The following is a 23763-nucleotide window of genomic DNA, read 5'->3' as shown; positions in this document are numbered from 1 at the left end:
CATTTTTGGCGAATTTTTATTTGAAGAAATTCTTTCCCAGTAAGATCATGTTCAGACGTACGGTTCCACATTTTTCCAAAACGAAAAGTCCCTAAACACTGTGGTAAACGTCAATATTGGAAACTTCAAAAAAGAAGACGTTTAGCCTGCAGACAGAATTAGATGAAGGAAAACCTGTTCTAATTTCTTTTTTGTACCTTAGATAGTAATTATAGATTTTTTCTTTATGAACATCGAAAAGGAACAGAAGAGTTTTAAGAAAAATAGGTCAAATTTGGTTTTATTCATAGATTCTTTGCAAAGTCTATCGTCACAGATGATCAAGCTAATTAATTCTACAACAGCAAAGAATCGCTCAAAATTGAAAATTAACACGATCCTACCATGTTTGGAATTTAGAGATAAAAATTGTAGCTTACATCGCTCCCGCATAGTGTTGCTCAGTTAGGAAAATCTCTTTGTATTAAATAATATTCAAAAAGCATTAAGATTTTTGAAGCAGTGGAACGTGGCTAGTCGCAGAATGTCTTTTTTTACTGGACCACCTCCAAACCTTTTTGAACAGAAAAAAAATGAACGACTTGAAAAATATTTCAGGCTGGCGTGTATGCTATTGCTAGATTAGGAAATCTGCAAATCTGAGCCTTCATATGCTTATAAGCGTTATGCTTATAAGCGTTATGCTTATAACAAAGCATGTACTTTGAGTGGTTGTGATGTGCATGCAGTGGAGCAAACACGGATTTATTTAGAAACTGTTCGGCTGTTGAAAAGAAACAGGATAGCCTGTCAAGACAAATGATGGACTTCGAAAAGAGATGTAAACAAAAAAATCATGGAACAGAAAAAAGAAGAGCGACATTTTTGGATAAAAATATCAAAATGATTTCTTGTGTAGCTATTTATAGAAACACATTTAAAATGCCGTCGAGTAGTACCGTATCAAACCTTTTCCTTATCCGGAAAAGAGATTCCGGAATCATCTCGGAATTAACACAATCATGTCTTATTCATCAAAATAATGACGTCATATACGGTCATGATTTATTATGTTATGACCAACTATGAGAAAAATGTCGTCCACATTAACACTTCTATTTAACTCAATCGAGGTGTTACTTTACATCGTTAACGTCAATAAATTACTCTAGTTCGTAAAAAACATTATTTCCTACACCAAAGTGAAATTTCTTAACCCTTTCAGTACGTATATACACGTTTTTCTATTGGCCAAATTATATGGTAAGAACATAAGGCTTCGATGGCAAAAATGTTAAGAACAAGTTTAAGGCTTTGTGGACAAATTTCATAGGAAAAGGTAAAAAAAATACTCAAAAAATGGCGAAAATAAGAACATGTTAAGAAAATTTTTAGGCTTAAAACTAAATTAAAGAACATCCAAAATTTTTTGATGTTCTTATAAAAAAAAACGTGTAAGGCACGGATCATTGATAAAGTTTAAACAAAAACCTTCGTAAGCTGTACCTTAACCCAACGGTCGCCTTAGCGCCCAAATAAAATTTTTAAAAACGATACTTTCACAAGTTGAATCCGTCATTACGTCATTACACATATTTGCACGTCAAATTGCCAGGACACATCACCTCGAACCTGTCATTTCACATACTTACACGTCACATTGTCATGGGGTACTAGATTAGCCATATGGCAGGTGGATACCACCCGATATTTTGAAAATCGGAAATTTTGGGTTTAGAATCGAGGGAAAAAAAGTCGAAAATTTGGGAAACTTTGGACCCTTATCGGGACTTATTTTCAAAATTTATTCTTTTCAAGGGAAAGATTTGGGAACTTTTCAAAGAGCCGGATAAAGGCACCCTCCATTTATAGGTGATCCACCCGGGCCGATTAAAAGTACATTTATATACAAAAGTACCCTGGTAAACACCGAACCTAGACCTCAAAGACAGAAGTCGAGAATCGACGTCGCTGTTTTTCGGATTTTAAAATTTAATATATAAAGAATGGAATTAATTTCGAAAGTTCGGCTCGGCCGTCGGTGGAACTCAAATTGACGATGTTAAGTGAATGAACCGAGTTAATGACATGACATTTTGAATGACCTTTCTTAAATTTCGGCACGAGTCACAAATCAAATCTCATTGTTATTATTTTTTGCTGTTTGCTGAAAGATTTGCACGGCTTCATGAATCAGTAGGTAGGAATTTCAAGCAGAAAAATTTCCTGGACAAAAAGGTGACCCAGAAAGAAAGAAAACACCAAAGAATCAAATACTCTTTGCTTTCAAATCAATACAAATAAACAAAGAGAAGGGAGGATAGAATTACCTCAGAATTTTGGCATTGATTGATTTTTAATAAAGTTAGGCACGAGTCTCGCATCAAAGTTTAATTAGATTTTCTATCCAGCTTTTCATGGCAGTACTTTTGGGGTATCCCCTTTCATTTTTTGACAATCTGCAAAAATTATAAACAGTCCTATAACTGAGTAATAACACTAAAATTAAGCTCACTCCATTGCACGATGGAAGAAATACTTCAATATGAGGAAAAAGACGATACTCTAACCAAGTTATTTGACACCCCCATCTCTCAGACCCATGGGGAATAATATTCCCTTGTTTTTTTTGGCTGGGGATTTGAATTCAATTGTTTTCGAGCCAGAAAATTCAGTGGGGATGGAAAAAAGAGCACAATATTTTTCAGTGAGTATTTGCTTGTCTGATTTTTTTCAACGGGGAGAAAAAATTTAGCATAATTTTCCACTGGGTGCAATATTTTGGCCAACTTTTCCAGTGGGAAGGGGCCCCAGTGGGTCTGTGAGAAGGGAGTGTCATTTTCTATCAACCCTTTTACAACTGTATCGCCTCGAAAATTTTTGTCAACTTTTTTTTTGCCTTTTTTTACTTTGAGCACGGAAAGGCTTGATCGCTGCCTTTTAAAGATTGTCAGAGAGATTGTTTCCAGCAAAATCTTCCAGACTGGGTAAAAAGAATTACTAACAGCTATATTATATATAAGGCGTTGACCGCGTTAAATTTTTGCAGACTATCACGTCCAATTAGCTAAAATTCACTTTTCACTTAGTTAAAATGTAATGCAAAAGTACTCACAAAAGTAAACTTTATTGCGCAAGAAATTGATATTGGAGTATTTTGTTTGTGACATTTTTGGCAGAAGTAAAAATACTTTTGAACAGAGAAAGGTTCATACAAAAAGTCTCTAGTTTCCATACGATATGGAAATAATGAAATAGTTGACAGGGTGCTGTACAAATGTTGAGCACCTGAAGAATTTTTCCCCAATAATGGTAGTTGGAGAAATGTGTCATTCTTTTCTCCCTCCACTCAAGTGTCTTACTTAAGTTTTAAATTATAGTTTTTGTCCGTCTTAGCCGGTTAGTTATCAATCCTTTCACCAATTATATTAAAAGATGGTGGGTTCAACGTAGATTTCTAAGGAGGATGAAAAATAAATTTAAAGAGCTATTTCTAACGGGAATGAATCCGATCAATCGGTAAGAATATGGAACAGAGTCAATTTCAGGGATCTTATTGTGCCAGGCAAATGGCGAACTACATTGGTCCAATAAAGACCAAACGATTTACAATCCTCTGGTCTAAATATTGAATAGATTAGGACAAATTCACAGTTGTCATTACACTAAATTCTCTTATAATTCGTATCCCTACAATCTAGAATTTTCTGGTCAAGTAAAAATAAAGCAAAATCCCTGCGATTTCATTCACCTACTATCGCCTTATCTTGCTTGAACAAAAAAAGGCAAATATCATTTGACCACCGCAGTTGCGAAATCCATAAGATAATTCAAAAGCTTTTCAAGAGGGTAAAAGAAAAAAAATTGGTCAAGTGCAAGCGATCAAGGGCGGTAACTAAACATCTTAATTCCTAAATCTGGCAACCACCTGCCGGGTGTTCATTGATGGGGTTTTGTAAGGACAAAAATACAAAAATTTGGTCACACATAACCCTGTGCCAAAATGTCAAAAGTACTATTTCCTATCATCGAGCAAGAAGACACTATTAAAGGCTTGACCTAGAAGCTAGTACAATTAACACAATTTAGCAGTTTAACACATCAGATTGGCTATCTCACTGATACCTGAAAAATTTGAAAATAACGGAACAAGGATTATAAGTTTCGGACAAAGGAAGCCACAGATAAAATATTATTATGGCAGAAAGAAAGATGTCATCGAAAATGCAAACATGTCAGAAAAATGTACGAAAGGAAAGCGCAAAATTGGAAAGAGCCCAAAAGTACTTGAATATATTAAACAAACCTTCTTTTAGCAAGTTTAATTGCCTTTGTTACGTCATATTAAGGTTATGCCTTGGTACAATCATGGACAAAATATTTGAGACAAAAGGGATTTCCCGGCAAAATTTTAAACACCACAAATGATTTTTCAGCGCGTTAAAATCTTGTTGGAAAGTAGAATTTTAACTCTATAGTTTTAAAATGAGACTTAAGACTTGTTGTGGACCTTAGGATCTCGGGATATAAAACCTCAAATTTGCTCGAATGAGGCTTGGAATATAGCCTCTAACAGGTACACATGGAAATGATATCTAGATAGGCATTTACTATAGTTCCACCGTACCAGGAAAAGTCAAAAAAGAGAGAGAATCTAGACGTAGACAGACATCAATGGTATCCTCTATAGCACTTCTTTATCAAAATATCACTATACTTACTTTCTTAAAGTTCTTGGCACAAAAAACTTCGGTTATTGCGGTTAACCATTTTCTGTATTGTAGGTCCCCTCGCAAAAATAGCAAACAAGTTCGCACTAGAATCATTTCAGAATCACTTATAAACCTGAAAAGACCTCTATCCAGCCCCTTTGAAGTTGACGGTTGACGTCATTTACTTTGAAATTTCTTTGGTTAAAGGTTAGATGCAAATGGAAAGAAAAAAATGCTGTTAGGTGTGATTCTTTAAGGATTCTACAACATTGGACCTAATTGCAGCTAAGATAAGATTTCCGACGGTACCACTCATCGCACCAGGATACAGATTTTCTGAGAAAGACCTGATCACATCACGTCTATGTAGACCTAAATTTAAAACACTGCAGATCGAGTCAAAAGCGTCAATTAAGTTCTTAAAAGAAGACATCTGACAAGTAAAAAATCTGATATTTTTTAAAAGTTGATAAAAATACCTTATCGGCTCTTTTTACGCCGGCCCTTATTGGCGTTATTTTTAGGCTCTTGGCGTAATAAGGGTCGGTGTAAAAAGGGCCAAAATTTTACAAATTTTACTTAAAAATGGCGTTAATTTTTTACCATTTGTCTCTATTTAAAGGATTTTGGGTATGATTCGAAGATAAAAAATTATCCATTGTTTTACTCCATATCTGAAACTTGGCAAAAATCAGTGATTTTCAATGAAACTTTCAACAGTTTACTACTGGAAAATGATATTTTAATGTAAATTGAAGCATAAATAGCCATTCTAACAAAATTTGGCGTTATTTACGGCCCTAATTGGCGTAAGCCCAAAATCAGGCTGTGGTGTAATAAAGGCCGGCGTTAAATTAGGGCCGGCGTTAAAAGGACCGATAGCAAAATTCAACGCTGTCTGATACCTGGTCAATGTCAAGTACCTTATTTTGCTTGAGTGATCCAAGTGTACTTTATTACACGAAAATAAGTGGGCAAGTAATTAACACCGTACAAAAATTCGTGTAAATTTAAGCATCAAAATCAGTCATGGTGTTCTTGAAGGTTTTGTTTTTAAATAAGAGTGATATCGTTTGATTACTCATCAATTTTAATTTACAAGCTTTTTCACATTGAATTGACACAGATGTGGAGCAAGATTGGTTAGAAAAAGGAAAAGAAAACATTTTTTGCTTATATCAGCATAATATAACAATAGGCAGACACTGTCCTGATATGAAATATGTGTCTTAAAACAGATTCGTGTTAATTTAAAGGCCGCTAAATACTTGTCTAATTCATATTCGTGTTATAAATTAAAGTTGTCCACGTGCAACAGAATCGAGACGTATGGAAGAACTTGCCTGATTTAAGTGAAAATCACGCTCAAGGAGTCGAATACCGGAACTGTTGGGATGAGACCAATAAATATCTTTCAAATAATGATTCGATCAGATACAGTAATAGATACTTGTATGGCCATTATTTTTGGTAATTAATAAAACAGGAGATGACCAGAGCAAGTTAAAATACTGCTAATACCTGCCATTAATTTTCAAGATCACATTGTTTGTCAGTGGTAATCAACCCAAAAACAAACGTCACAGAATTTTTTGGGAGAGCTTGAAATATTGCTGAATCATAGGAAATGGTAAATTAGTTTCATCTAATAGCAGTTCAGAGTTTGGTCTGGTCTAGTCTATGGCCTGTATACCATGGCTAAATCAAATAACCACACTTGCATTCTGATTGGCTATTCATGATTGAGAAAAGTACTGCCAAGGGGTATTTCGGGTCCCATATCTTTCAAATGACTTTCCCATTTGCCTTGAAATTTGACAACCTTCTTTATCTAGGTTGAACTACTACTGGTGTAAAAATGAACGTTGTGAATGGACCTACCTGAAGATTGATGTAATAAGACGATTGAAAATGACAACAATAGTATGAAAATGTAGAATAATACAAGAACAACTCGAGAAATTCAAGAAATCCTGCGATTCTCGGCTGTTCTGGCGATTTTTTGAAAGTTCCTGTACCAAAATCAGTTTCATTGAATATTGAACCATGCTTAATTGTGGACATTCTTATAAATAATATTTTTGTTTGAAAAAAAAAACAAAGACATAAAACGAAAAAATCCAATGAAAATCTGCAAAAACGGCAATTTCCGGCATTTTCGACCGTAAAAAAATATTTCTCGAAAAATCGAACTCGGTCATGTTTTGAGCATTGCGAATACGCATCTTTCTGCAAACAAATCAGACAAAACTAAGGATAAAAATTCGAGAAAATGTCAAAAAACCGGTTTTTCCGGCATATTTCCGGCATTTTCGGACGGAATTCATGCACCTCCTATCTGAGGTTTTGTAGGGATCTGCGATTTAAACTAGTGCTTCATGGGTCCAGTTGAGCAAAAATTGAAAATTGGTCTTTCACCTATTTCGGTCGGAAAGTCAAACACAAGTGGAAATAACTTAGGCAAAAAATTGAGACCATTTACCCGCCCGGATGAGCCACCATTCACCTTGCCTTTCGTCAGGAAAGGCGACTCAAGAAAGAAAAAAAAATTCAAAAAACTTGAAAAATATAGTGCTTTACTGGAAAACATGCTAAAACCACGCAGTGAATTCCCACATGAATTTTATAAGGTAGATTTAATTTAATGGCATGCCATTAAAATGCAGTAATTGAGTGAAACTGGCGCAGAATATGAGTTTGATTACTTCCTTTTTTCATTTTTTAAAACAATTTCTAGTATCATGCCTACCTCCCTCCAAGCGCTTTTAAATCGTCCGTTTGCGTAATTACTTAATTTAAAATTATTAAATTTAGTTTTTTGAAGCTATTTGGAAATTGGAAATGGAGTGTGCAAAATAAATTTTCATAAAAATACATTTTATAAACGTTTTATGATTATATAAATAGTTAAGTTTTGTGAAAATTTGAAGACTTTTGACTGTACAAAACGCCTACCAGTTAGTCTGAAAATTATTAAATTATGTCAACCCGAACAATTAACAAAGATACCCTTATTGTCTTACAATGATATAATGTAAGTGGGCCGACCATTTCAAGTGAAGATCATTACATATTTCAATGTGTGCTTTCGATAAAGTACTTTCGAGCAAACCAAATACCTTGAATATTTTCTGACATACATGTTAAACCTTCAAGCAAAAACGGTCTAAAACTCAATCTTAATCATTCGTAATAATCATTTTCATCTCTTCTTCAGGGTCATTCTTTGAATACGTTCTCCGAGCTTCATTTTTACTTCGCGTTTTAAGATTTTCCGTTCCTTGGTACAAATTATTGAATAACAACTTTAATTCTTTCTTTAAGTCTCTGTCTTTGGAGATCTTCTCTGGCCCTCATTTTTATTTTTGTTCCTTGTTACAAATTAGTGAAGGGCGACTTTCATTCTCCATAGTGCTCAATAGCTATTTTCATTAAAATCATCCAACCACAATTTATTTTCATCGTTAATTCATTCAAGGTCGATTTATTCGTCGTCCAATCAGTAATATCTCTATACAGTAGAATCAATGTATCGATCGTTTTCTTTAGTTCTGTGTCTCTATCTTTGCTCGTATTTTTCGACAGCTTTGTTTCACCTCACTTCTTCTCCGTAAAAAGAATTGTCTTCTGTTGCATCTTTAGTCATCTTGCGCATTAATATCGCACCTAGCATGTCACAAAGTTCCAAATCTCGCAACAGTTTTTCAGTTTTTCAGATTTTTTAATCAAACGAAAATTCAAACGACACAGCTCGTATAAAACATTTTGAATTTTGATGCAATAATGCGAAACGAAAACCCGATTCAACCATAAAAACAACAAACAAATCAGCCCGTTTAACGCATCTGTGCGACGGACGAGTATATCAAGTGAAAAGCCCCCACCCAATCATCAACCCACTGGAAATAGTGAGTAAATCTCCGGGTGTGAGAGGAGTGTGCACTCACATGCAGGAACACGATGAAGGTAATTCACCAAAAGTCACACTTCTTCTTCAAACTGTAAAGTGCAGATTTCGCATCTCTGTGAAAATCAATTTATCACATTGGATTCCTTATAACTCGAACAGATCTTTCAATTTGTGTGCTCGAGTTATACTGTATACAAGAAAAAGTTTATAATAGGCACAAAGATCACATACCTAAATCCAAAAAGCCAGATTCATTGTCTTAGCATCGAATTGATCACATTTCAACCAAAACAAGCAATCCATTGTCCAATTAAATCCAAATTTTCATCGTAATATTTTTTATATTTTTTAATTAGTTGCTAAGCTGAAAAATATAAAGAAGTTAATGTTCTTAAAATTTTATTGCCAACTTCCAAGTCCTGAAGCTGAAGAAGAAACAGTTTTCCCGGGGTTGAGGGCACTCGATTCAAAAACGACCGTACGTGCACGGCCAAAAATTAGGCCTTTGAAACCGTACCCTTAGAGTACACAGAAAAATTATCCAAATTTCAGTAAATTTAAGGCAAAAAATCGACCCATCTCATCAAAAAATTCAGTAATTTTAAGAATATTGTATGTTTATTAATAGTGATTCTTATAAATAAATATGTGTTTTTTGAGCAGAAAAATTCTTTTTTTACAAAAATCTGCTTGAGCCATCTTTTACCTACTTTCATGCAAAAAGTCAGATAATGACAAGTCCAAAAAACCCTTTTTTTAGCCGTTTTTTAGCTGAAATTTACCCCAAATTTTTTTTCTCCAAAAATCGAGCTCCGTCACATTCGAAGGTTTAAAAAAAACATCTATCTCATAAAAAAAATTGAGTAATTTGACTAAGAACATTGATGTATGCTTATTAATAGTGATTTTTATAGATAAACATGCGTTTTTTGAGCCAACAAATTTTTTTGCAAAAACCTGCTTGAACCATCTTTTACCTATGATGGTACCTTACTTTCCTGCAAAAAATCAGAAAAAATTAATGATCCAATGTTTCACAAAGTCCAAAACACCCATTTTTTAGCCGTTTTTTGGCCCAAATTTGCCCCAAAATATATTTTTTTGAAAACTGGGCTCCGTCACATTCGAGGGTTTATAGTTATGCATCTTTGTGCAAAAAATCAGAAAAAACTAATGAGCCAATCACGAGGAAAGCTAATAACGAACGAACGAACGAACGAACGAACGAACGAACGAACGAACGAACGAACGAACGAACGAACGAACGAACGAACGAACGAACGAACGAACGAACGAACGAACGAAACGAACGAACGAACGAACGAACGAACGAACGAACGAACGAACGAACGAACGAACACGAACGAACGAACGAACGAACGAACGAACGAACACGAAACGAACGAACGAACGAACGAACGAACGAACGAACGAACGAACGAACGAACGAACGAACGAACGAACGAACGAACGAACGAACGAAACGAACGAACGAAACGAACGAACGAACGAACGAACGAACGAACGAACGAACGAACGAACGCCGGGGTAGGTCCAAAAATCGAATTTCGCGGAATTTAATTTCGCGATTAAGCCATTTTGGTGTGTTTCGCGGAATATAATTTCGCGAATTACGCCCAAATTCACGAAATTAAATTCCACGAAAATTTCTTCCGCGAAAATTTCTTCTCTTACGGTAGTTAGGTGTCCGGACAATTCCCCCCTGGTGAATTCCCCCCAGTAAATTCCCCCCCGGTGAATTCCCCCCAGTAAATTTCCCTCTGGTGAATTCCCCCCCGGAAAATTCCCACCCGGTGAATATATTTCCCACCCATATATTTTCATATGTGTTTTTAAGTTTCGAAATCATGGACTGTAACCCAAGGGGGGTACTAGGGTTGGCGAATGAGAGGTATGTACGGAAGGGACCTACGAAAACCGACCCTTAGAGAGACTGATATTTTTGCTGAAAAGGTGACCCTTAGAGAGACTTTTTGAATTTTTTGTTTTTCGATTTTTGAAAAAAGTCATACCCTTAGAGAGACTTTATTACAATTTTTTCTCTGGAAATCAAAAAATTTTCTAAAAATCCTGAATTTTCCGACCCTTAGAGAGACTAATTTAAAACTTTCAGTCGAAACAAACCTCCAATTTTAGGGTCAAGGATTTTTACAAAGTTTTAAGAATCACAACTCGCTTATTTCAAATTACATGATTTTTTAGTTCACCAGGGGGGAATTCTCCGGGTGGGAATTCTCCGGGGGGGAATTCACCAGGGGGGAATTTACTGGAGGGGAATTCACCGGGGGGAATTCACCAGGGGGGAATTGTCCGGGAATCCGGTAGTTAGTACATAGGTCTCAAGCATAAAATGGCAGTTTTGTGAAAGGAGTGAGCCTTACTTGCAATTTATAACTGATAGTGCTCTAAAAATGGCATTCTTAGGCTTGAGTAGCCAAGTTCCATGATGGTGATATTATTTGTATTATTCTTAATTTTTTGGCCATTTTCATCATTATAAAGTGTATTCTTATAAAACAAGCTAGATGCTGAATGGACCTACCTTATGATGAAAGTTAGATAGCAATGCAAGAAGAAAAATGACAAGTGATACTTTGATGGACCTACCTGGATTATGCATTTAACACGTTTATAATTGATATCTACGTGACGTGACCATTAAACAATCAATCAGAACACAAATAGTGACGATCTATTAAAATTAGTCGTTTGTTTCTTATAAAAAAAACGTTTAGAAACCAAAATTTCATGCTCTTGTTCTTTCATATTCAAGACTTCGTGAGCAAAAAAACATCTCCAAAAAATTGAGTAATTTGGCTAAGAACATTGATGTATGTTTATTAATAGTGATTCTTATTGATCAAGATGCTTTTTTTGAGCTGAAAAATTCATTTTTTACAAAAGTCTGCTTGAGCCATCTTTTATCTACTTTCATACAAAAAATCAGAAAAAACAAAGGTCCAATATTTCACTAAGTCCAAAAAACCCTTTTATGGCCGTTTTTTTAGCTGAAATTTACCCAATTCTTTTTTCTCCAAAAATCGGGCTCCGTCACATTCGAGGATTTACAGTTATGCATCTTTGTGCAAAAAATCGTAAAAAATGAAAGAGCCAATCAATCTAATACCTAAGCAATTGATAATGTGCTTATAAAAAATATCGAATTTGGCCAGTTTTTCTATAAAAACACACCAAACAACCAAAATTTCCTGTCTAAACACTCGTGAGAAATAAAAAACATCTATCTCATAAAAAAATTGAGTAATTTGACTGAGAACATTGATGTATGCTTATTAATAGTGATTCTTATAGATAAACATGCGTTTTTTGAGCCAACAAATTTTTTTTGCAAAAATCTGCTTAAGTCATCTTTTACCTATGATGGTACCCTTCTTTTATGCAAAAAATTAGAAAAAATTAATGATCCAATTTTTCACAAAGTCCAAAAAACCCGTTTTTTAGCCGTTTTTTGGCCCAAATTTGCCCAAAAACATTTTTTTTCGAAAATCGGGTTCTGTCACATTCAAGGGTTTTATAGTTTAGCATCTTTGTGTAAAAATCATAAAGAATGAAAGAGCCATCTCGAGAAAAGCCAATACCTAAGTAATTGATAATGTGCTTATAAAAAATATCGAATTTGGCCAGTTTTTTACGAAAACACGCCAAGCCAACCCAGATTTCCTGTCTAAACACACATATTCTTCAAAAGTAAGCCCTCATGAGCAGAAAAAACATCTATCTCATAAAAAAATTGAGTAATTTGACTAAGAACATTGATGTATGCTTATTAATAGTGATTCTTATAGATAAACATGCGTTTTTTGAGCCAACAAAATTTTTTTGCAAAAATCTGCTTGAGCCATCTTATACCTATGATGGACCCTTTCGTGCAAAAAATACAACTCCCCTTTTTTTTGTCCTTCACTTTTAAACCTCGTTCACAAGGCTAGGGCACACGGCTAATGGCAATATAGCGTTTCGGCGCTTTAAAGATTTTTTATATTTACGGATTTTAAGTTTGCCTTGGAATAGTTATTCAGTCACAACTTACCATCAGATTTATCCTTGTGACTGAATCAAACTAGCTTAAATTTCTAGATCAGCGTGTTTCAAACACACTGTTGGTAACCACCCACCAAAAAAACTATAGGAAAGAACTCTCTTTAATTAGCATAAGATATACACTATTCACTTCGTCCACTTTTCCACTAGTCATCAGCTTATAGGTCCTATTCACTTGTCACTGGAACAGTCATCAGCTTATAGGTCCTATTCACTTGTCATTGGGACAGTCATCAGCTTATAGGTCCTGTTCACTTGTCACTGGGACAGTCATCAGCTTATAGGTCCTATTCACTTGTCACTGGGACAGTCCATCAGCTTATAGGTCCTTTTCTTGTCACTGGGACTGTCATCAGCTTATAGGTCCTATTCACTTGTCACTGGGACAGTCATCAGCTTATAGGTCCTATTCACTTGTCACTGGGACAGTCATCAGCTCAGTCACTTCATAGGTCCTGTTCACTTGGTCACTGTCACTGGGACAGTCATCAGCTTATAGGTCCTATTCACTTGTCACCAGTGGGACACTTGTCATCAGCTTATAGGTCCTATTCACTTGTCACTGGGACAGTCATCAGCTTATAGGTCCTATTCACTTGTCACTGGGACAGTCATCAGCTTATAGGTCCTGTTTCCACTGTGTCACTGGGACAGTCATCAGCTATAGGTCCTATTCACTTAAGTCCTGTTCACTGGGCAGTCATCACTTATGGGACTCATTCACTTGTCACTGGGGACAGTCATCAGCTTATAGGTCCTGTTCACTTGTCACTTGGGACAGTCATCAGCTTATAGGTCCTGTTCACTTGTCACTGGGGACAGTCATCACTGCTTATAGGTCCTATTCACTTGTCACTGGGACAGTCATCAGGTCTTTCACTACTGGGACAGTCCTTATAGGTCCACTTGTCACTGGGACAGTCATCAGCTTATAGGTCCTGTTCACTTGTCACTGGGACAGTCATCAGCTTATAGGTCCTATTCACTTGTCACTGGGACAGTCATCAGCTTATAGGTCCTGTTCACTTGTCACTGGGACAGTCATCAGCTTATAGGTCCTGTTCACTTGTCACTGGGACAGTCATCAGCTTATAGGTCCTATTCACTTGTCACTGGGACAGTCATCAGCTTATAGGTCCTGTTCACTTGTCACTGGGACAGTCATCAGCTTATAGGTCCTATTCACTTGTCACTGGGACAGTCATCAGCTTATAGGTCCTATTCACTTGTCACTGGGACAGTCATCAGCTTATAGGTCCTATTCACTTGTCACACTGGGGACAGTCATCAGCTTATAGGTCCTATTCACTTGTCACACGGGGACAGTCATCAGCTATAGGTCCTATTCACTTGTCACTGGGACAGTCATCAGCTTATAGGTCCTATTCACTTGTCACTGGGACAGTCATCAGCTTATAGGTCCTATTCACTTGTCACTGGGACAGTCATCAGCTTATAGGTCCTGTTCACTTGTTACTGGGACAGTTATAGTCTTGATGGACCTGCGAAAAGAAAAATATGAGAATCCTACCTAAGTCACGTGACATTACAATAAAATTTCAGCGCTTGACCAATCAGAAGCTTCGCGGGTTTTCGAAAACAATAGCAACAATATTTTTTCCGATATTCACCTTTTTTTTTTGCCTGCGATGGCTTAAAGCACTATATTTGGTAGCCCTTCGGGCTTTTATCTATGGGCATTTATTGTACAAACTCTTAACTTTTGATCCTGTTCATATTTTTAAATGAAATCTTGCACACAAGATATTTTGACTAAATAAATTTTTGATGGCATCTTTTATCATCCCTAAAGTGTGCAAAAACAGGAAATTTCTTTTGTTCTTCCAAAAAGCTATTGTAAACCAACAAAGCCTTTAGAAAAAGTTCCCTGAATTAAAAAGGCGTATTTAATATCGTTATAACTTAATAATAACGGTTTAAACAATTTTGATGCAAAAAAAATTGGCACTGAAGAAGTGTCATAAAAAAAGAATAGGTGTCATAAAAACGACACGTGTCACTGTCAGAGATGTCGTCATGCTCAAGGTATCAAAGTTTTAGGTATGATACCTTCATCTACGTAAAACGAGCTAAATATTAAACATGCGTTCTTTAAAATAGGAAATCCTGTCGTACTAAGGAAAGACCCATTCAAAGTAGAAATTCAAACGATGTACTTTAGTTCCTGACAATATCTTCAAATTGTTAATTCTATCTATCGCGAATGAAGTGATTTCATAATAGTAGAACGTTTACAACGCACTGGACTCAACTTTAGTACCTTCAAATTATGCATAGACCTGATTATATCAAAACAAACAAAAAACTAGGGCCCATGAAAACAAAAACACCGACCCCCAGCTATTCACCCAAGAAACAAGTGTACCCAATCGGTGCTGTGGATTTAAGAAAAATTTTCTCCCCAATGAAACCGAAAAACTGGAAATAAAAAGTATATTGCATACCTATACAAAAGAAAGAGACACCACATCAACCAATATTGAGTGAAGACCACAAGATACCATCATGTGAACAATTTATAACAATGCATATAATTCCATATTTTCACTTTCTAGTTTTTTTAAGTTGCTAAGCTGAAAGATATAAAAGAAGTAAACATTTTGAAATTTATATTTAATAATGATTACAGAAACAGCTTAACAAGTAGAATTATCTGATAATGACCCTAAGTGCGAGTGAAGGTCGAAATATCACAATAACATAAAGTTAGTATAAACATAGTCGTTATAAAAAAACCCCAGTCTGAAAGGCTTTTATTTCTTTCTATTATTAACCGTTAGAGCTTGCGTACCTTAAATTGGTTTGTTTTGCATAGCTTTTGATCATTTGATTATAAAATTAACCAATCCCAAGAGTCAAAAATGGTAACGTGATAAGAAAGTATACAAATCGCAACTTGCCTTTTATTTACAACAAAGGAAAAGTTGACAATATTGCCAGACAGGGGATTTAATAATGAATATGGTATAAAGATCGACCTACACAAGTATTAAATCATTTTAATAGTAAGGTGTAGGACAATGCAATCACCAATCTCCAAGTAGACTACGGTTACTGTACAAGCTCCATAAGAAATCTACTAAGTTTGGCGGTCCTATTCAAATATGGATGAATATATAAAAACAAGCTTTAAGCGCAGTGATTTGCTAGTTAAAAACCATCGGTATTGAATCCATAATCTACCGTCAATAGAAAATATACCAAGTTGCTTTTGTTTTCATTTTCTGGCAAGAGTCAACGCGGTTTTGAATGTTTTTGAATGTTTAAATTACCGAATAAGCTTGTCAAGTCATCACATTTACCGCACTGCTTTTAAAGACAAACAGAAAACTTTCAGAGTAGAGCGCGGTGCTGACAGAATTTAAATAATAAAAGCAAAAAGGCCCTGTTTATGAAGATTAATTTGAACCCAAAAATGAGTTAAATATCCCTAAGAAATCGATAAAAATTCAGTAACGAATGTTTTGCTCTTAGGCTGCTAAGCCTTTTTACTTCTACTCTGTCAATAAATAAACTATTGGGAGAGCTTTGGGATAACTTTGACTGTTACAATATAATCAACATAAATAAAATATAGCCAACACCTAGATTTAAGCTCATGGTTTTCCTGAAAATTTAATACCTAAAAATAAAATAAAAAATTTATAAATAATTACAAAATATAAAATTCAAAGTAAGGGTGAAAGATTTTTCTCAACACTCTAAGTTATAAGGATATAACATTGGAAAGATAATCACGAGATTCTATTACTATTTGACTATAGAGGTTGCAGTCTCTAAAACGAAAAAGGTCTGCAAAAATTGAGATATAAATCTAAGAAATTTCAGAAGGTAAGATATATGCGAGAAATTATTCAGATTTGAAATAGGTTGGGAGTATTACAATTCAGTTTCTGTAAAAGATATAAATATGAGCAAACTAGGCAGAGGGCTCTTCCAAAAAATGTTTGTACATGTGGGGTGGAGGATATAGTGTCCGGGGGTAGTGAAAATTCTAACAAAATTTGCCTTGTCCTGGGGGCAAACTTGCTCTGTTTGTGGGTAATTTGCTCTGTTTGGGGTAATTTGCTCTGTTTGAGAGTAATTTTGAATGTCCAGGGGGGTCAACTGATGCTGTCCGGGGGTTAGACCTGCTGTCCGGGGGTTAGACCTGCTGTCCGGGGGTTAGACCTGCTGTCCGGGGGTAAATATCCAAAAAATGTTATATCCTAGATACCCTATATTCAAGTTTTTTCTGGAAAAGCCCAAATTATTTTACTCGCTTTGTTTCGTCTTTTTTCAATTTCCAATGTTGTTTTTCATCACTGACGTCACAAATCGCCATGGTTACGAAAAAATATTGTTCGACATCTTGACTTAAACACATACCATAAGCTGGATTGTATAAGCGTTCATCTTCCTATAAAGGTAACAACGGCTTTTAGATATTAAAGAAGTTTATTAGTGCACTGAAAACCTTGAAGAAGTGCAGCCCTGCCTTAACGGTAAATTATTTTTGAAATCCTTTTTTTTTCAGTAAATTTTTGAGCTTTTGCGATGAAAAAAATCCAAAAGACAAGACAAAACGATTTTATTTTATTGCAAATTAGAAAATTATTTTTGGCAACAAATACTTGCAGGAAAAATTTCATTAAAATTTCGGTTGCTTTGTTTTTAACTCTGATTGAACTTCGAACGGCTTTTCATGTCATGAATAAGTAAGTTTGAGTTCCTAACATCCAGACAGAGAGGCGAAATGGAATAATTAGTAATCTCATAAATTCAAGAGATAATTTACCTTACACCTATGTTATATCATGGGAATTTACACCTTGTAAGGAAATTACAATGATGGGTAGTCAGAAGGTCTTAGTACAAGTAGTGGGTAAAACATCCTTCACATTGCCCGATGATGGGAGAAGAATCTATCGAAACATAGCCAAACGTAAATCTTGTGATTCAAGCCACGATAAACTTCCAATATGAATAAATAAATTATCTGAAAACCTTGGAAAAATGCATAAAATTCTTCCCATGGCAACCATCATAGTGGTGGGAGTGATTATTTCATAGACGTGTGCAAAAAAGCACCATTAATTCATCTCTTCAAGATTAAATATTGAAGGTTTCGACAAAGTAACAAGGAAAATGGAGTGATGACTAAATCATTCAAGAAATCTGATTTACTTATGAACATTTTCTAAGACATATATGGGGATTAACCACCCTATTTTTGTCTTTTCGGGACCAATTTTCCTAAAAATGTTGATTTAACTCCAAAATAAGACTACTATGTAACAAAACATCATGATGTCTCAAACTTTAGTACTGCCCCCCCCACCCCGGAAATAACTAGGAAACTAGACATTTTCCTACTTTATGATATTTCCATTGTTGGCCAGCTTTTTCTCCATGACACTTCATGAGGCGTACTTGACTGTTACCAGCATTGTAGAACAGTTCAACATCCAAACACAATCTATTCTTTCCATGCTTCAAACGAACTTCTTCCTCATCTGTGTAATACCAGTCCTAAGGAAATCGAAAAGCAACCTTTTTTACTTCGGAATTTTGGAAATAGCACGATTCTTTTTCGGTATTTCGGAATTCTGAAATTGTTCAGTATCGAAAATCGATCCTTTTTTACTCTGGAATTTCGGAAATGAAGAGTTTTTGCTCAAGTAATTCGGAATTTCTTCTCTTTTTGTGAAATTTAGACAGTATGACGAAAAAGGGTAGTTTTTGCAGAATTTCAGAAATCGTGGTAAAATTCTTCGGTTTTCCGGATATCAGTCAAACAACCCCGTACGCCCCTCCCGCTACAAATGGTTTTACATGGAGGTTTTATACAGGTTATTATTTATTTGTTAAAGGATTGAGGTTCAAGGCACGCCGTGGGCCTCTAAGACAATCACTTGTTGTTACAATTTTCTTTAGGTAAAGTTTTGTTCTGAGGCTTCCCCTGACTTTAAATTGAATGTTTTTGTCTTTCATTTGAGCATTGAGCTCATGTGCTCACTTGCACAATTCTTTGATTGTCAATCGTTCAATAATTGTGAGGTCTTCTGTTGCTCGATAGGATGAAGGAGGGCCTTTGTATGTCGTGATGGCTCTCAAGACTTTGTTCTTGTCTTCTTCATTCTCGAATACTACCTTGATTGGTCGATAATTCCCTTTCTCCTCTCTTTCTTCTGTGAATACTCCAATCCTCTGTGTGTTTATAATTTTTATGTCCTTGATGCCCAGTTGTAAACCAAGGATTCTGTACTTGATAAATTTCTCTTCGTAGATTTTCGTTGTATTCTCGGGATCCTCCAGATGTTCTCTGATTCCATGGAAAATTAGGTTACATGCTGTGGATCGCTGATTGCCGGCTGTTTCACATCGAGTTATTTTCTCCACCTTATTTGATTTTTGATTCATCTGTTTGGATACAGCTTCAGGATAACTAACCTCTTTCGCCTCTTCGATTAAGATGTTCTCGATCTTTGTTTCTATCTTTTTCTCGAGTATGCTCATCTTTATTTCCAGGCTTTCTTTGATTCCTTTTGTAAGAAAGTTCATCATTTGATTTCAGTTGGGAAATCTCTTCATTTTGTTTTCACATGCTTTAATTTCCTTTTGAAGTCCTTCGATTTTGGTGTTTCTGCATGTTTCAACTAGTTCAGTCAGCTCTGGCGAGATCTTAACGCAACTTTGGCATTGAAAACTTCGAGATTTAAACGTTAAGCAAATCTGTATTTGGTAGATTGGTAGCTCGGAACAATCATAATGAACATCTCGGTGGCACTTCCTACAGTTCAGAGTGTCTTTTGGTGTTGTTCCTTCTCTAATAAAGCATTTTTCTGGGGTGCAAACCTGATTTTTAAGCGGCAATTCTTGGTCATTTTCATCGATTTTTTTCCTCCATTTTCCTTGTGAGATTCGCCAGCTTAAAAAAAGACGTCTTGATGCGAAAAGTATTTGACGTATTAAAAGTGTATGCAGACTCGTTACCTTGTATTTGGATAGGTGACACTTCCCAAGAACAATTCTTGACTTCGATCTTGGCTCGTTGGCCCCTTTGACCGCCATACATAGAAAACTGTTTGGATTTACAATCTAAAAATCATAAGGAGCCTCGTCTGTCATCATAAAAAAAAATTTCGGAGGCTGGTTGGTGCATATCATTATACTTTGATGTCAGAAATTTTCGCGGCCAAGATTTTCCCGTGATTTTTATGAATTTGCTAAAATTTGCTAGATAAAATGGTTGAAAAAAAATCTATATTGCTGAGCTGCAAAATTAAATTCCCGCGAAAAAAAAACCATAAGTACTTATAAGTAAATTCTATTCTCATAATACGCAAAATTAAAATCCCACCAAATACAAATTTCTGAAATTAAAGTATTTTTTTCAATCTTTTTTACGAGAAGTTTTGATTTATAAGCCAAATGTAAAAAATTGATTCCTTTGGAAGCAAAAAAAATTACCCTTTAAATTAAATTTCCCGGTGGATGTTCGATACCACTGGACAAGACAAATTAGACTACACCTCTCCCCAGTAAGAAACTGTTTGACTTTAAAGAGATAAATTTCCTAGGACAGAATTTAACAATTGAGCTGGGGTAATGATTGAACATGCGATGATTAAACATACCGATACAACCGAAGTGATATTGTCAGCGTTTTTCTTAGAGTCGCCCAAAACATTCCAAGCTTGGCCTTCTCTCACACCAGGGATTGACATCTCAGGGTAAATTTCACGTAGAAACCAGTCGAACGATTTACAGTCCAAATCCCTACGTAATTTCACGCGTTTGCTAACGTCTGGTTTATACGTGCGCAATGAAGGACGTGATGCGTAGAAATGTTTTTTGTATCCATCCAACCAAACTTCAGCAACGCGTACTGCATTTTCTCCATCGTGTGAAAGATCAGTTTGCGCATTACCGATTCGTTGGCTTCGAAACACGTGACCAACACGTGAGCAAGGAACTATTTCCAGTCTTCCTCCACACATCCAGATCTAAGGTTGAAATTTTTAAAGGATAAATCATATTTAAAGAATTACAAACTGAGCACTTAATAGATTTCTTGTAACCAAATGAGATTCTCCAAATGACATTTCAATCAAAGTTCGCACGTTTTTCGGTTAAAATTGAATATATCGAAACAAAAACCAGTTTTACGAGGTATATTGGTTAGGATTTGTTGTCACCTGCTGTCAGTTTTCTATAACAATTATATGTTTGTTTCAATATATCCTAATTTTTTTCAAAGTAATAACCCTCTAAAATTGAAGATTCACTAATATGAAAATGACGGTCATTTTACAATTCTACAATTCTTCATTTTTCATTTTTTCATTTTACTTTCCAATGTTTTTTGATATTTTTCAATAATACCCAACTCTTTATCATCTTTTCAACGAGCAGATTATATCGAGGCAGACTTTATTGCGACTATCGTAACATACTCTGAAAGAAATTTCCAAATTCTCTCCTCCCCAAACCTCCATCATATCATCATAAGCACCAAGTTCAAAGAAGTATTTGCGATCCATTGCAAACAATCCTCCAGCCATTGTTGGTGACCTAAAAATGAGAAAAAAATGAAATTTTTGGTTCATATTTGGTCAGATGTGAGTGATTCTTCTGCTAATTCTAGAGCTTATATTTTTCAGCCGGGTAGCTCAAACGGTAGAGCATTCGCTTTGCAAACCAAGGCTTGTGGGTTCGATCGCTGGTCACCACCCACTCAGCAAATGAGTAGCTTAGGTTAGGTAATCTGATGATGGGCGGTAAGCTACGGGGAAGTGAGAGTAGGTGTGGCGCCCCACCTCAACATTCAACCTCCAGTCTAGCGCAAATAGAAAAGGCAGACTCCCTATATCCCGGCTCCACTGTCAGCCACCAGATTAGTATACTTACTTCCTAATTATTTTCATTCAACATCACTTTCTTACCATTTTTCGTTCTGGGTCAATCCATAGAAATTTTTTTATAGTTATCCCTATGATATATAATTTTAACTCTCATATCATTTAAAATTGAAATGACATACTTAAATGGGTCTTTTTTCGGGTTTCCTTTTTGTGTTTCGGGAATTTGTTCCCAGCCAAAAGCCAAACTCCACGTAAAGCCACCTCTAACTATCGGAGATGCCAAATAGACAAACGTATGTGAATCGATTAAATCGATAACTGGACAAACAACATTTTTACGATTTTCTCGAATTCTTTCAATAAGTGGTTCCAACCAATGACTATTAACTTCACAGTGACTGTCAAGAAAAACCAAAATGTCACCAACAGCTGCACGGGCACCTAGCAAACGACCTCGTATGAGACCTTGGCGTTTGTGAGCTTGGACGAGTTTTACGGTGGTTGTTTTTGTTGATTGAATGAAAGAATGAATCTTTTCGATATTTGCTGAAAGATTAAACATTATACCATTTTTTGAAGACTAACTGTCGTAAATTCACCACTTTATTTCAAAAATACTAGTTCGATTCACAAGCTCAAAATGAATGAAAAATTCTAAAGTCATGTACAATAAGAACATTTTAAAAACAATCAAGGCTGAAAATTTCAAAAACCTAAGCTAGCCCAGCCTGAGTCAAAATTTTCTGATTCTTAAAAAAAGGTGTGAATCATACTTTCAGTACTGAAGTCATCTACCAATAAGATTTCCTTAACGAGGTCACGTGGTGTACGTTGAAGAATGCTTCCCACTGTCCGAAGCAACGTTGAAATAGCCTCGTTGTGAAACGTGATAATGATGCTACAATGTGAGCCCTGGGTTTTCCATTGATGTTTACATCTGAAAAGCAACATGTAGAAGCTGTCGTTTTGATATCCTTTAAGTCATTCGTTATTTATTGCATAATTATCGTCGGTAGCATTGGTTTTCAGTAGTAAAAAAATCAATAAAACACGTGCTTCTCTCTCTAATTTTCATACTCAATTAAAGAAGCCCTTTTTAGATTTGCTATTCATGGTATGCATCATTGCAATGTCTTCTGACATTACACCACGGACTGCACGGACTCAAACAGCTGGTTGTATGTGACGTAAATCCGTCAGTACGTCAATAGCAAGCAATGAGCTGATGGGGCTGTGATGTAATGTCAGAAGACATTGTAGTGGTGCATATCATGAATCCTAGTCTCAATCTGAGTCAAAGTTTTCAAAACAAAAAGAGACCACAGGTACCAGAGAGTAATGGACAAAGGATGCATACTTACAATTTATTCCTAGTGTCCGGTATACTCCTATAATACCCAATTCGATCGGACACCAACAGATTAAATGAGAATTTTTTGTAACCTTCTTCTCTTTTCTTCTCTTCTTCTTCAGTTTTAACGAGACCAAAATAATCTTCATCTACAAAATACTTGCTTCCAACGCTTTTAATTTCAGTGGATGCGTCTTCAGCTGCTGTGGTCAGTGCACTGGATTTGGTCTCTTTGTGATCGTATTTAAAGGCATCAGGTGTTGTGTAGTAGCTATTGTGATGGATCAAATACAGAACTACCATGCACAATATGATGACAAGATAGTATTTGGCTCTCTGTAAAGAAGTAGAATGCAGTTTTTTTAGGTATTTAAAAGTTTCTTGCTATATTTGGTAGGAAAATGTAAAATTTTATTCGCATATTCTTGAAACACCCGGAAAAGGCAAAAAGATCAGAAGTGTGATTTAAATATTCTTCTAAAAATCCAAAACTTGCACTTTATTGCCTGACATAATATACATACATACAACGGATTTATCAAATTTCGGGTAAAAAAACATACCGCTTTCATTTTCCATTGTAACCTCATCCTTTCATTACATCACTGTAGTTTTCAAGTCACCATTTTGATTCATCTATTTGTTAGTAATTATTTCTCTGCAAAAAAGAAATTCTTTAAATTAAACAAAATTCAAAAAAGTCAGTTCTTACTTTGTGGTAAGCAATCGAACTTCTCGTAAGTTAAACTAAGACCATGTTCAGAAGCTACGGTTCCGTTCCGTTCCATTCCGAAACGGTCCTGAAACAAGTGTGAACGTCAAAATTCAAAACGTCAAAAAAGAAGACGTTACAACGCAAAT

General features: G+C 35.6%; 1 protein-coding gene across 2 annotated transcripts; it reads right to left on the bottom strand.

The window, feature by feature from the left end:
* Positions 1–16153: 16153 nt before the first annotated feature.
* LOC136802491 (polypeptide N-acetylgalactosaminyltransferase 11-like) lies at positions 16154–23562 on the bottom strand. Of its 2 annotated transcripts, XR_010846016.1 has the most exons (10): positions 23466–23562; positions 22913–23238; positions 22325–22488; positions 21731–22097; positions 21144–21261; positions 20325–20693; positions 19681–19785; positions 18061–18216; positions 16876–17104; positions 16154–16835 (listed from the first exon to the last, which is right to left on the bottom strand). XR_010846016.1 is itself a non-coding variant. In XM_067059220.1 (9 exons), the coding sequence occupies exons 1-9, from the start codon at positions 23490–23492 to the stop codon at positions 16955–16957; spliced, it is 1782 nt and encodes a 593-aa protein (XP_066915321.1). In that variant the 5' UTR covers positions 23493–23562; the 3' UTR covers positions 16154–16954. The 2 variants fall into 2 exon arrangements, 1 of the variants encoding a protein (XP_066915321.1); XM_067059220.1 differs by having other exon boundaries at positions 16154–17104.
* Positions 23563–23763: the final 201 nt, after the last annotated feature.

The sequence above is a fragment of the Clytia hemisphaerica genome, unplaced genomic scaffold (genome assembly GCF_902728285.1).
Source record: "Clytia hemisphaerica strain Z4C2 unplaced genomic scaffold, Clytia hemisphaerica genome assembly, whole genome shotgun sequence".
NCBI lineage: Eukaryota > Metazoa > Cnidaria > Hydrozoa > Leptothecata > Clytiidae > Clytia > Clytia hemisphaerica.
This window is presented reverse-complemented; position numbering and strand designations above follow the sequence as displayed.

Coding starts and splice junctions, on each gene's coding strand:
- LOC136802491 (XM_067059220.1), bottom strand. CDS start 23,492: ATGAGGTTACAATGGAAAATGAAAGCG. Junction 23,239..23,465: donor TACAATGGAAAATGAAAGCG/GTATGTTTTTTT, acceptor ACTTCTTTACAG/AGAGCCAAATACTATCTTGT. Junction 22,098..22,324: donor AGATGACTTCAGTACTGAAA/GTATGATTCACA, acceptor TTAATCTTTCAG/CAAATATCGAAAAGATTCAT.